Source organism: Protopterus annectens, chromosome 1.part0 (genome assembly GCF_019279795.1).
Source record: "Protopterus annectens isolate FY-2018-M chromosome 1.part0, PAN1.0, whole genome shotgun sequence".
Classification (NCBI taxonomy): domain Eukaryota; kingdom Metazoa; phylum Chordata; order Ceratodontiformes; family Protopteridae; genus Protopterus; species Protopterus annectens.
This window is the reverse complement of record NC_056725.1, coordinates 141,510,588-141,523,025: the sequence shown is the minus strand read 5'-3', so window position 1 is coordinate 141,523,025 and position 12,438 is coordinate 141,510,588. Positions and strand designations below refer to the sequence as shown.

At 43.6% G+C, this 12,438-nt stretch overlaps 1 protein-coding gene across 1 annotated transcript in view; it reads left to right on the top strand.

The window, feature by feature from the left end:
* ALKBH6 (alkB homolog 6) overlaps positions 1–12,438 on the top strand; it is a 501,071-nt gene that overhangs the window by 59,266 nt on the left and 429,367 nt on the right. The window contains exon 2 of the mRNA XM_044090272.1: positions 3,109–3,229. Coding sequence (XP_043946207.1) covers positions 3,176–3,229 — 54 coding nt within the window. The 5' untranslated portion in view covers positions 3,109–3,175. The remainder of the gene's footprint in view (positions 1–3,108; positions 3,230–12,438) is intronic.

Here is a 12,438-nt window from a genome sequence, read left to right as displayed (position 1 = left end):
GCCAAAAGTCTCAACAAAATCTGGGTTACCACAGCTCTTAGTCTGAGTGGTTCTGTTCAGGACTTGTCGGACTCAACCCCTCTAGAGGCAGTTAGGGATTTCTTATCCCTTTATCTGCCTATTTGGATAGCCATCATGCAAGACAGATGAATTTGGACAGTTGCACCAAGAGTCTACACAATTCCTTTCCCTTCACCTCAAGCCACACTCTTTTCCATCATCCAGTGTCCCATCCTGTCAAAGGTGTGTAGCTCAAAAGGGGCATCCAAAAAGTCTCATTAGATCAGAGATGAGCCAGTTAATACTCCAGGTTCATTTTAGTTCCAAAAAAGCACAGATTAAGGACTTTGGGCAAGTTTTAAATCTCAGCAGCCTAAGTGAGTACAAGTTCTGGATAGCCATGGTGTGACAATTTCTTCCATGCCTGTTAAGAGGAGACTGGATGTGGTCTTTGGACCTTCAGGACTCTTATCTACACACACAGACTGCAAAAGAATTCGGGAAATTTCCTTGCTCTGGGATAGAAACCAACCATCATCACTTTCATGCTCTTCTATTTGGTCTCACTTTATCAAATGCATGGCCACATTTGAAGCAAAACAGAGGCTACAAGGGATAATCATGGACTGTCTTTACTTTGTGTTAGTAAAATGTCACAGACACCAATTTCATTCCTTTTTTATGTGCAGTCTGTCATAGTTAAATATTCCCATTTTGATAGGGTTTGTCTACTTTGGCAGTGAAGAGATGAGATAAGTTATGCACAAAGAAAAGCCATGTTTAATACTTTACACACACACACACACACACACACACACACACACACACACACACACACACACACACACGCAAATGTATTACAGTTTGCTTTATGCAAGTCCACACCAACATCTTAGATGCCTGATTTTGGTAAAACTGAATATTGCCACAGTAATTTATTTGTTTGAGTGAAGGAGACTACACAGTAATCCTGAAATGCCATGACAGACAATAGTGCACCATGGAAATATTAAAACCAAAGGGCCAAAGAAAACATGTAAGTGAAAGCACTTGTTTGTACTGGAAATGGTCGGCTAAATAGAAGTGCAACAAATATTTCTTTAAATCATTTTATCTTAAAAATTGCCTCTTGGACTGTTTTGCTGTTGTTGTACAATGAACCTTGGAGTTTTTGTTTACAAGACCATATCACTTTAGTTACATTATGGTGACTACAGTAAATAAATTGACTGTATCAATATATCCCTCCCACTTCCAAAGTAGCTAGCTCATACTGTCCATCTGAGCTTTTCTGAAATTCAGACCTTATTTTTCCACTTTCTTCCATTTTTCCAAGTAAACACACTTAAAACTAATCAGATAAATACACTCACCCACTTCTATTGTGGTTAATGTCGGTAATGTTTTATCAACAACAGTGTAACTTCAGGCATGGCAGAGAACCTGATTTAGCAATGTCGGTAATGTTTTATCAACAACAGTGTAACTTCAGGCATGGCAGAGAACCTGATTTAGCAGCGGTCAGCTTTCCAGCCTTCTGCTTTATTGTAAAATAACTTTTAACTAAGTTCCTACCCTCATTTTTCTGTGATTCCTGGCACTGTTTAGTGCAAATTGTCTTTGGCACTGTTTTAATTTAGAAAAAGGGCCTCATTTCATTTCATCCATATCCTTCACCCCAACTCAATATTAAGATTGTAAGGTTAAGTTCATCTGATGGAGATTAATGTAGATCTGAAATTGGTATATATTGTAAAACACAGTGCAGTTGATATGCCTGTTTCAGTCTTCAGCATCCAAGACTTGGACTGCAAAAGGTAAAGGCAGTTGTATATATAGTAGCCAGACATTGACTATCTGTTTTGGGAGGTGGAAAGAAGTCAAAGTAAACATAAGTAAACATATGGAGAGCATTCCAACTCCCACAGGGAGTAACCAGATGCAAGTGTGATTCATGAATCCTGGAGCTATGAGGTAATGATCTTGACTGTCAATCCGCTGTGCTTCTGTGTTTAACTTGATTTGCTGATTAACTTGTGCAGGGTCTAGCCAAGTCTAATTCTCAGGGTTTTTTTTTTTTTTTTTTGTGTGTATGACTCTCATTACATACAATGACCTTTTAGCAGCCTAAAAGCATGTCACTGTAAAATAAACTGCCTTGGACATTGAGAGTTCCTCTGTCATAGTGATCTGCTCAGTTTCCATTATGTGTCCTTCCTAGCCCTGGTTGTGTCAGGAGTGGCCACACTGACTCATCATTAAAAACTGCATAATATTTTAGTGTAGTTTGTCTTGGTTCTTTGAAATCTTGTTTCTATAATTTTAATATGAAATGCTATATTTTTAGCTATCTTTTACATTTGAATCCTTTTCTCAGTGTATACTACTGTTAGACCATCAAGTGTCCAGATCACTTATCAGCTTGGCAGACCAATATGGAATAACAGGAGGGAACCTTTGAGTTATTATAGTGATTTTACTGTCTTGTTGGTAGCTTCAAATGTAAAGTCTGTACTTAATTTGTGCCTGTTGTTCCTTACATTTCTTCATGTCTGACTTTATTTCATGTGCGCTAAACAATATGTAGTTGACTCAGATTATATGGTTGAAATGAGTAAAAGTTTCCTGTACTGTACATTTTTTCATGTTTGATTCTATTTCATGTGTACCAAACAGTATGTAGTTGACTCAGATTATATGGTTGAAATGAGTAAAAGTTTCCTGTACTGTCAAACTTGCAGGTTGACTTTTTTTTTGTTTTTCTTTCGGCTTTTCCCGGTTAGGGGTCACCACAGCGGAACTCCGGTCTGCTAATGATTGGCAGTAGATTTTTACAGTGCAGAGGTGCCAGCTCGACACCCAACCTTCAATGAAGGCACACCCATTTACGCATGTCTTTCAAATGCCACTCGACCACGGGGAGGACATGCAGACTCCACACAGAAGGCGCTCCAGCTGAGAATCGAACGGGAGAACCTCTTGCTGTGAGGCGACAACGCTACTACTGCACCACCGTGGCTAAGAGGTCAAAATTGTACCAGCTGTCTGACTGGTAAACAAATTAAGTGTGCTGCCATTGCTAATTCTGATTTTTATTGTTGTTTATAGGTTTTTGATGAAGCTATAGTTTCCCCAAGATAGTAAAGTCCTTCAGCTGTGATAAGGTTTGGAAGTTATGGAGGAGCAGAATCCTGGGATCAAAGCTCTGGAGTCTTTTCGAGTAGAGCAGGTAAAACTACACAGAACATTTCAAATAAAGTTTGCATTTCATGTTATCGGTGTTTTTCTCAGAATTTCCATCCAGTGGTAAAGATACAACGGGATAAACACTTTGAGTTAAAACTTATTTTCAAGGTGGATGTCATGTTACCTTTATGTTAATACAGTACTATTTTGGTTTTATACTGTGTAGTTTTTCCATGATGCATACAGAGGTTCTGATTCAGTGCAAAAAAGACTGCTGCAGTATGTTTGAATGAAAGTGCTCATGGTTCCCACAGGTTCTAAAACTCAGGATATTTGTGGTACATTAGAAGTACATTTGGCAGATAAGTACACACAAAGATTCTAAACAGCTGAGTGATGTTCTTCATACTGATCACTGCTACAGCAGCCTTAGCTATATGGGGGGGTTAAGCTGACTAAAAGACAGGTTTGGGCATGAAGCCCTTCAGAGCTGTACTGCCATCGAAGAATACACTCCTCTGAGGCTTTTGAGGATTGATGATCAGCTTGTGTTTCCCTTAGCTGGGAATATAAGTTCTCTGTGAGGGAAAGCTTCCATTTTCTTGTTTTTTACTAATGGTTTATTACTTTCCGTTTCAGGAAAGTTATTCTAAAATTAGAAGTGCTGTGTTTTAATGGATTGTGTCGAGACTGTAACATACTTTTAAACAGAGCACTTGTTGTTTCTGTTAGTTTAAAATTAGGTTATCTAATTGATAAAATATTTTCTGTGGGGAAATTGTGTTTATTTTAACATTGTGGGGCTGTGGACTGTTAGCTTTACTGACATTATCGCTTGTTTTCCCCAGGATAGAGGCACCAATTTCAGCTTGACCATAGAACATATTGTCAGTCATACCATTGTTCCTTCTTCCAGCCACAAAAAGAAAATGTTAAGCCAACAGCCTTTGCCACCACATCAAGCAAGCAATTTGCCTCAGCCGCACATAGGTAATTCTGCTGTGGCCATTTGTTGTACCTCAGACCACTCATCTTTTACCGGAGATCCCTCTGGGGTAGCACCTACAGTCACTATGGATCGGGGGTTAGTCACATCCTCTATAGCTGTTGGGGTCCCCTCAATGGACAAGGGCAAACCACTTTTGTTGGTCCTGAGAGAGGGAACAGGGAAGGTTTCTTTGTTGTGTCAGAATGCTGTGTCCATCCCTGAGGAAGCAGCGGTTGCCATTAGTAACACGGACCCATTTTTCCTGTCAAAAAGAGAAAGAAAACCCAAGCATGTATCTTCTCCTCCTCAGGTTTATTTGGGTAGGAGTAGTTTACTGGGTCTGCCTCAGGGTTTGATTTAGGCTATTTATCCTTCTTGTAGAGTAGTTTCTAGTAAAAGAAAGAGGGGTGCCTCCTTTCCTGAAGAGATTCAAGATTCTGAATCTGAACAGGAAGGTGTAGGGACAGATTCAAGGTTTTGTCCTCAGATTTCTGATTCAGACTGTGAGGAGAGCTTACCTTCTGATTCTCCCTGTGGAGGCTTTTTTTTTCTCTGAGACTATTGCCAGAAAGACACTGAGGGTTCTCGATCCCTCAAAAAATACTATGAGTTCTTACAGAAGGATTTTCCAGAATCCATTTGTCCTGTCTGCTTTAGAGGGTGTGTGTCTTACTGCCTGCAGATGTCCTTCAAGGATGCATCTGCAGTCCTAACAAATGGGTTGTCCTGCCTCAGGCAGCCCTTCGGTCGGCCGGATTCCAAAGTCTGGGTCTGGCCTCGGCTGATGTCGCACTTCACCCGACGTCATAGCTGCTGTGAATTGGGTATAAAGGCATCAGCCGACGCCATTTTCCTCAGTCTTTCTTGCCGCGCGGTGCCCGAAGCAGAAGCTGTTTGCAAGTGCCGGTCGGTCAGATCCAGAGATTACTACTACCGAAGACTTCTAAAAAGCTAAGTACCCCATTGGGGACTCTTTCTTGCCTCAGCCGATGTCAGAAAAAGTAAATAACTGTTTAACTTGTGGGAAACAAATACCTCATAAGGATTTCCACTCTTACTGCCTTCCTTGCTTAGGCCCAGACCACGAAGTAGCAGCTTGTCTAGCCTGTGCTTCATTCAACCGACGGACACTTAGACGTCGGTCGGAGTTTGCAGAGGAGTTTTTCGGCTCCGCTTTTGCTTACAAAATGCCGTCGGATACTCCGACTTCACAATTAGCTAAAAAGCGTAAGGAAAAGGACCGACACTCGCGGTCCGTGGTTTCGGCCGAAACTACGGTTAAGCCAACCGTGAGTGTCTCGGTTTCGGCTGAAACCGAGTCCACAGTTCTTCCTTCGGCCGAAAGCATACCTCCTATAGCCGAGGCCTCACACAGCATGGCTGAATCTGCTACTGAAATTTCCCCTGCTCTTGCAGGTTCCCAGGATTTATCAGATACTATTCCTTTAGACATATCTACTCCTGCACGTGGAGCTGCTAGGCCCCCTGCATCTATGTCTATCAAGGCTTTTTCCAGGGCTAAAGCAGCTAAAACTTCTAAGGCCTTGCCTGCTAAAATCCCCTCACACAGGCCTACCTCTAGTTCCAAAATGCTCAGCCTGGCTGAGGATCTCATTTCCTTGATCAGGGGATCCCAACCTCACCCTGACAGGGCCTCTCAACCCCCTCCAGAGCAGAGGCCTAGAGCAGAGCCCCCTGAGCCAGTTTCAACTGATTATTCCTCAGATGATTCAGAAAACTCAAATCCTCCAGAAGGCCCTTATTCTCCATATGAGGACTCTGATGCAGAAGACTCCATCCCTTCTGCCTCTCCTCCTGAGGAATTTTCTTTTGGGGAAACCCTGCATGCTATGAGAGAGCAATTTCAATGGCAGGGCCAGGATTTTTCAGATTCAAGGAAAAGGCTAAGGACCTTTTTACATTTACCACAGCACAGGCCTTTAGCCATTCCTCCAGTACTAACAGTTGTGGATGATGCATTTAATGATGCTTGTACTGCCCCTGACTCTCTACCCCTGGCCCCTGCTAAGCCCGACAGATATTACAGGGTCCCGGACACACACTTTCACTTGTATAAGGCTTCTATTGCAGATCCTGAAACTATTTCACAGGGCCCCAAAGCTGTAGCAGCTGCCTCTGCCAAAAACCCCCTCCCCTCTGAAAGAGAATCTAGGGCATTAGAGAGATGGGGTAAAAAAGTTTATACTTCTGCTACTCTTTCGGCTAGGGCCTTAAACTGTCAATTCCACATGATTCAGTATCAGGAATTTTTGTTAGACCAGCTAAATAAAAAACTGTCCTCTCCTGAACCTATAGACTGTAAGTCCCTTCAGGATTTGGTACATAACACTCAGCAGGTCAGTAATCATTCCTTAAAATGCGGCTATGATGCACTGGAGGCTTCCTTTAGATCAGCTATGACTGGTACAGTGATCAGAAGGCATGCATGGTTAAAAGAGCAATCCTTACCAGACCATGTAAAGTCAAAGCTCCTAGATGCTCCCATGGAGAAACAAAGTTTGTTTGGCTCCCCTGCACAGCAAGTGCTAAAGAAGGTGGAAGAAAAAGCAAAATCTGTCCAAACAGTCAAGGATTTCTTACAGGTCCAGCCTCCGAGGTTTAGTAGAAATTGGCCTTCGAAGAATTGGTCCTTTCCAGACACTTCCAGAGCACAGAGGGGCAGAAATAGGTGCCCAAGAGGCAGAAGCCAATCCAGAGGTGCCTACAGGGGACGTCAGTGGCAGCCTAACAACCAGAGAAGTACTGCCACAGATCCAGCTACTACCACTTCCACAGGACAGGCACAATGACTTGACTCTGATACCGCCTACCAGGGAACAACTGGAAGCACCCTTAGGCAGAAAGCTAGCCTTATTTTCCGTAAACTGGCATTATATTACAGGAGACAAATGGATTTTACAGACAATAGACAAAGGCTACAGGTTTCACTTCCACACTCTACCAAAAAGAGAGGAATGCCAAACCTACCACCAAACCAAAAAACAAACGCTCTAGAACAAATCAACCACTTACTAAGGATGAGAGCTATAGAAAAGGTACCGTCTATGGAACAAGGACAAGGATTTTACTCCAGACTTTTCCTGGTACCAAGGAAAGAAAACCAATGGAGACCTATTCTCGACCTGTCTGCTCTGAACACATATCTCATTGTTCCAAAATTCAAAATGCTGACCCTACAGCAACTTCTTCCCATGCTGGGCAAGGAGTCTTGGCTGGTGACTCTAGATCTCAAGGAGGCATACCTGCACGTCCCTATACGACCAGATTGCAGAAGATACCTCAGATTTCTTGCAGGATCAGAGCATTATCAATTCTCAGCATTGCCCTTTGGCTTATCTACTGCCCAGAGTATTCACGAAATGCCTGGCATCAGTAATTGCTCATTGCAGGCTTCAGGGAATTCAGATTTATCCATACCTGGACGACTGCCTAATACAAGCGGACAACAAGACCAAATTAACAAAAGATTTGGAAAAGGTTATACAACTACTGCAAGCCCTGGGATACACAGTCAACATGAAAAAGTCAAGGCTGGTACCATCCCAAAGGATAACATTCTTGGGTGCAGAACTGGACACTTCAAATCAGATGGCATTTCTCACAGCAGAAAAGCAAAAGCAACTACCACTCTATTTCATGGCATTAACAACACAGAACCAGCTTACAGCAAGGAAAGTCCTGCAAGCCCTGGGTTACATGGCATCCTGTATAATATTGATTCCACATGCCAGACTGCATATGAGGAAGTTGCAATGGTACCTAAGGAATTTATGGTCTCAACACAAGCACAGTCTAGAAGCCCAGATTCCAATAATTCCATGCCTGAAGCAAGAATTCCTGTGGTGGGCTCAGGCCTGTCAGTTGAACAGAGGACTGCCTTTCCACAAGCCTCACCCAAGACAGACTATCACCACAGACGCCTCAGACCTCGGTTGGGGGGCACACATGGTGGACAAGTGTATACAAGGCCTATGGACACAAGACCAGCTGAACCTACACATAAATCAAAAAGAGATGCTGGCAGTGAAACAGTAAATTCAGACATTCAGACCGTTTCTTCAACAGGGTCATTTGCTGATAAGGACGGACAACACCACAGTCATGTGGTATATCAACAAACAAGGAGGCACACACTCATATCCTCTATGCCGGATGGCAATGGACCTGTGGAATGTGGCCCTGAACCTCAACATTCAGCTCCAGGCCATATTTGTGCCAGGGAAAGAAAATATACTAGCAGACACCTTAAGCAGAACTACCACGGATGCCCACGAATGGATGCTGCATCCAGACATCTTCAAATCCATTACAAAGAAATGGGGACTACCAGAAATAGACCTGTTCGCATCCCCTCACAACCACCAATTGAGGAAATTCTGCACAAGGACATACCACCCACTTGCTTGGAAGGTGGACTCCCTCTCCTTCAGTTGGGAAAACCTGACAGCATATGCATTCCCACCTCTTCCTTTGATGCACAAAGTGCTACTGAAGATCAAAGAAGATCACCCAAAGATCATCCTGATAGCTCCAGACTGGCCGAGGCAGCATTGGTACCTGCTACTGAGGAGTATGTCTCGGACACACGCATGGCCTCTACCTCTAGTTCCTTTACTGCTAACACAGAACAACTTCAAGATCCTACATCCAAACTTGAAAACACTGCAACTAGCTGCTTGGAATATTACATAAAACAAAATAACCCAGATCTATCTCAGAGGGTTAAAGACATTATCCTGGAGGCTCGCAGACCCTCCACAAGGAAGACTTATTCAGCCAAATGGAAAAGATACCTCATTTGGAGTGCAGCAAAAGGAGAAAATGTATCATTAGCAAACATAGCTAACATCCTGGAATATTTAGCAGAACTTTTCCACAATGGCCTGTCTTACTCCTCCATTAAGATTCATGCATCAGCAATTTCAGCAGAATACAACATGGATCCTCCAGTCTTCTCTCATCCTCTACTCAGACAGTTCCTGAGAGGAATTAAAAATGTAAAGCCTCCAAGGAAGCCACCTTTGCCTACATGGGACCTTAACTTTGTGCTGGAAAAGTTAACACTTCCCCCTTTCGAACCAGCAGCAGCAGCAGAATTACAGTTCTTATCTTGGAAGACTGCTTTCCTGCTTGCAATCACTTCAGCAAGAAGGGTTTCTGAATTACAGGCATTAATGGCAGTACAGCCCTTCCTTATCTTCCATCAGGATAGAGTGTCCTTGAGAACTAACCCTACTTTTATGCCAAAAGTGGTCTCCAGGGTATCATTGAACCAAGCAATCCACCTACCAACATTCTTCCCCAACCCACAGAACAGGGGGGAAAGACTACTACATACCTTGGATGTGCACAGGCAATTGCGCTACTATCTGGACAGAACCAAGAACAATAGAAAAACTGACCAGCTTCTGGTAGCATATGCAACAGGAATGGAAGGAAAAGCAATTTCAAAACAGACAATCTCAAAATGGATAGGAAATTGCATTAGATTTTGTTACTCTTTTCATGGAAAGACAACTCCAAAAGACATCAGACCTCGCTCCACAAGGGCTACAGCCACTACTACAGCTTTCTTACGAGGAGTGGCTACCAAAGACATTTTAGAAGCTGCTACTTGGAGCTCCGTGCATACATTTGCCAAGCATTATAATCTACCTTTATACTCCAGATCCCGAGCAGGTTTTGCAACTGCTGTTTTGCAAGGGATCTTAACTGCACCATAATCATCTTAGTGCCTCCTCCCCCAGTTTGGCTATGGTAATCTACTCATTTGTTAGGACTGCAGATGCATCCTTGAAGGACATAGTACAGTTTTGTACCTACCATAAATGTAGATGTCCGAGAGGTATGCATCTGCAGTCAGGATTACCCACCCTCCTTCCCCTCTGTGGTACTCCTAGGGTATTTGCCCATCTTGTAGCTAGCTGGGGGAATCTATTATGGTGTATTTGTTTGTATATATGTATATACATGTTTATTTTTGTTTGTTCTCTACTGTTTGGAATCATTTACATTTATCCAAATTTAGCCTTCCTAGAGGGCACCTGGCATCTGGGGCAAGAAACACTGAGGAAAATGGCGTCGGCTGATGCCTTTATACCCAATTCACAGCAGCTATGACGTTGGGTGAAGTGCGACATCAGCCGAGGCCAGACCCAGACTTTGGAATCCGGCCGACCGAAGGGCTGCCTGAGGCAGGACAACCCATTTGTTAGGACTGCAGATGCATACCTCTCGGACATCTACATTTATGGTAGGTACAAAACTGTACTTTTTCCTGATACCCAGCCAGCTGTTCTTAAAAAGGCAGATAGGATTTATAAAGTTCTTCAGTCTTTTACATTTTTATATACTCGTCCCAAACCTGACCCAACAACTTTAGCCTTAGCTGGCTCCTCTGCTGCTAAGCACTTAGTTAAATCTAATCTACTCTTTCTAATAAGGCTGGGAAAATTATTGATAGGTATGGGAAAAAGTGTATACTTCCACAGCTCTAAATTTTTTTAATTGTCAGGCTCATATGTTAAACTATTCTGACATAATGTGAAAGTATGAGGAATATTTTATCTACAGATGTGAAGTTGTTCAATCTCGACGTTCATTCTTCACTGATGGGTTCAGGGCCGATCCTCAGCTCCGACACGGCCGACTAGCAAGCTCAAAGTTTTCCAGTAGCTCGAGACCTAGCCCCTTATCCCGCAATGCACTGCTGGAATTACCTCAGATCTAGTTTGCCGCGGCACTGATCTCTTGGTTTCCAGCGTTGCTCAAGACTATTTTGGGAATTTTCAACTTTCAGCAAGTTTTTCCATTGCATTTTTATATCTTTCTACTGTTACATTTGCGTAGTATTACCTAGTTTAGCAGATTTTTCTGTTTTTCCCATTTTCCCAGTAAATTTCTAGTGCTTGCCTTCAACCTGTTGGCCTTGCCCTTTTCTTACCTGCCTTATTTGTACAGCTTGTTGCATTAGAGCCTTTAGATATATTAGAGTTGCCCCTTTTGGGCTGTTTGAATATTATTATTAGATTACTCATTTCTGAGTTAAACAATTTTTATATAGTTAAATAGTGTTTTTTGATCTTGTGATTTTTTTTCAGGAAGTTAGTTGCTATGTCTGAAGAAAGGGAAATGCATCCTAAGTCTGGGTTCAAGAATTACCCAGATTGCGGACAAAAGATGTCCGTTATGGATGCCCATGTGCAATGTGTGTACTGTTTGGGTGAGGTGCACCTGCAGGAGTCATGCAGTATCTGCCACTCTTTTTCCACTCGAGTGCTTGCAGAAAGGAAGAGGACGTTAGTTGATAGGTGTATTATTAAACACCCTTTCACAGAGGCATTGTCTGACCAGGAAGGGACCAGAAAATCATCCAAATCTTCCTCAGAATCAAAGACAAAAAAAGGGAAAAAGTTGGAAAGTGTTGTGACTTCGGCTCCGCTGTCTTCAGAGCCGACAGTCTGTTCTTTTTGGACCTGGGACACTGCTTTGGAACCGGTTGCTGAAAAACCTCCCTCTCCACTTCTCCAATCGGCGCCATCTATTCACTCCTCCAGGTCTTCAGTCAGCCTTTCCGATCTGGATATGGACCGGCTGGTTCAGAAGCTCTTAAAGGCACCAGGCCTAGCTAAATTGCTGTCGGCTCAGACCCAACCGTCGGAGCCGAAGACCATTACTCCTGAATTGTCTACTCCTCCTCCGAGCCATACTGGACCTTCAGACCTGGAGGAGGCTGACCTGATGATTGTGGATCCCTTGGAGCCAACACCTATTCCAGGTATTGTCGGTTCCATCTGCTCGGACATCCTCAGCGCCGACCGGGGACTCTAGGAGCCGATACTCTCCGGTCGGGTTTGGGAAGGATAGTCGCAGGGACTTGTCGGTGCCGACTCTTCCTCTTGGGGCTTCGGCTCAGGTGAGCTCAGCTCCTACCTCGGGCTCAGAGCCCACAGCATCGGTGCGGGAGGGGATCGCGGCTCCTCATGATCCGTCAACTCCTTCTCATCGGAGCCGTGGTGCATTCTAAGCCATGAGGCGAGTGTTGTCTCCTAAGACTTCCTCATCTCCAGGCCTGGCCTCTTCCTCCCCTAAAGTGCCTGTGTCCATTTCTGTTTCCTCCGGTCATCCCAAGCGTAGAGACCCAGAGCCTCAGGTAGCCCCACAGGGCACTCCCTGTTCTTCTGAGACCTCTCCAGAGGTTCCCCCTGAAGAAGTTCCCAGGATGAGATTATGCAAGAGGAGGC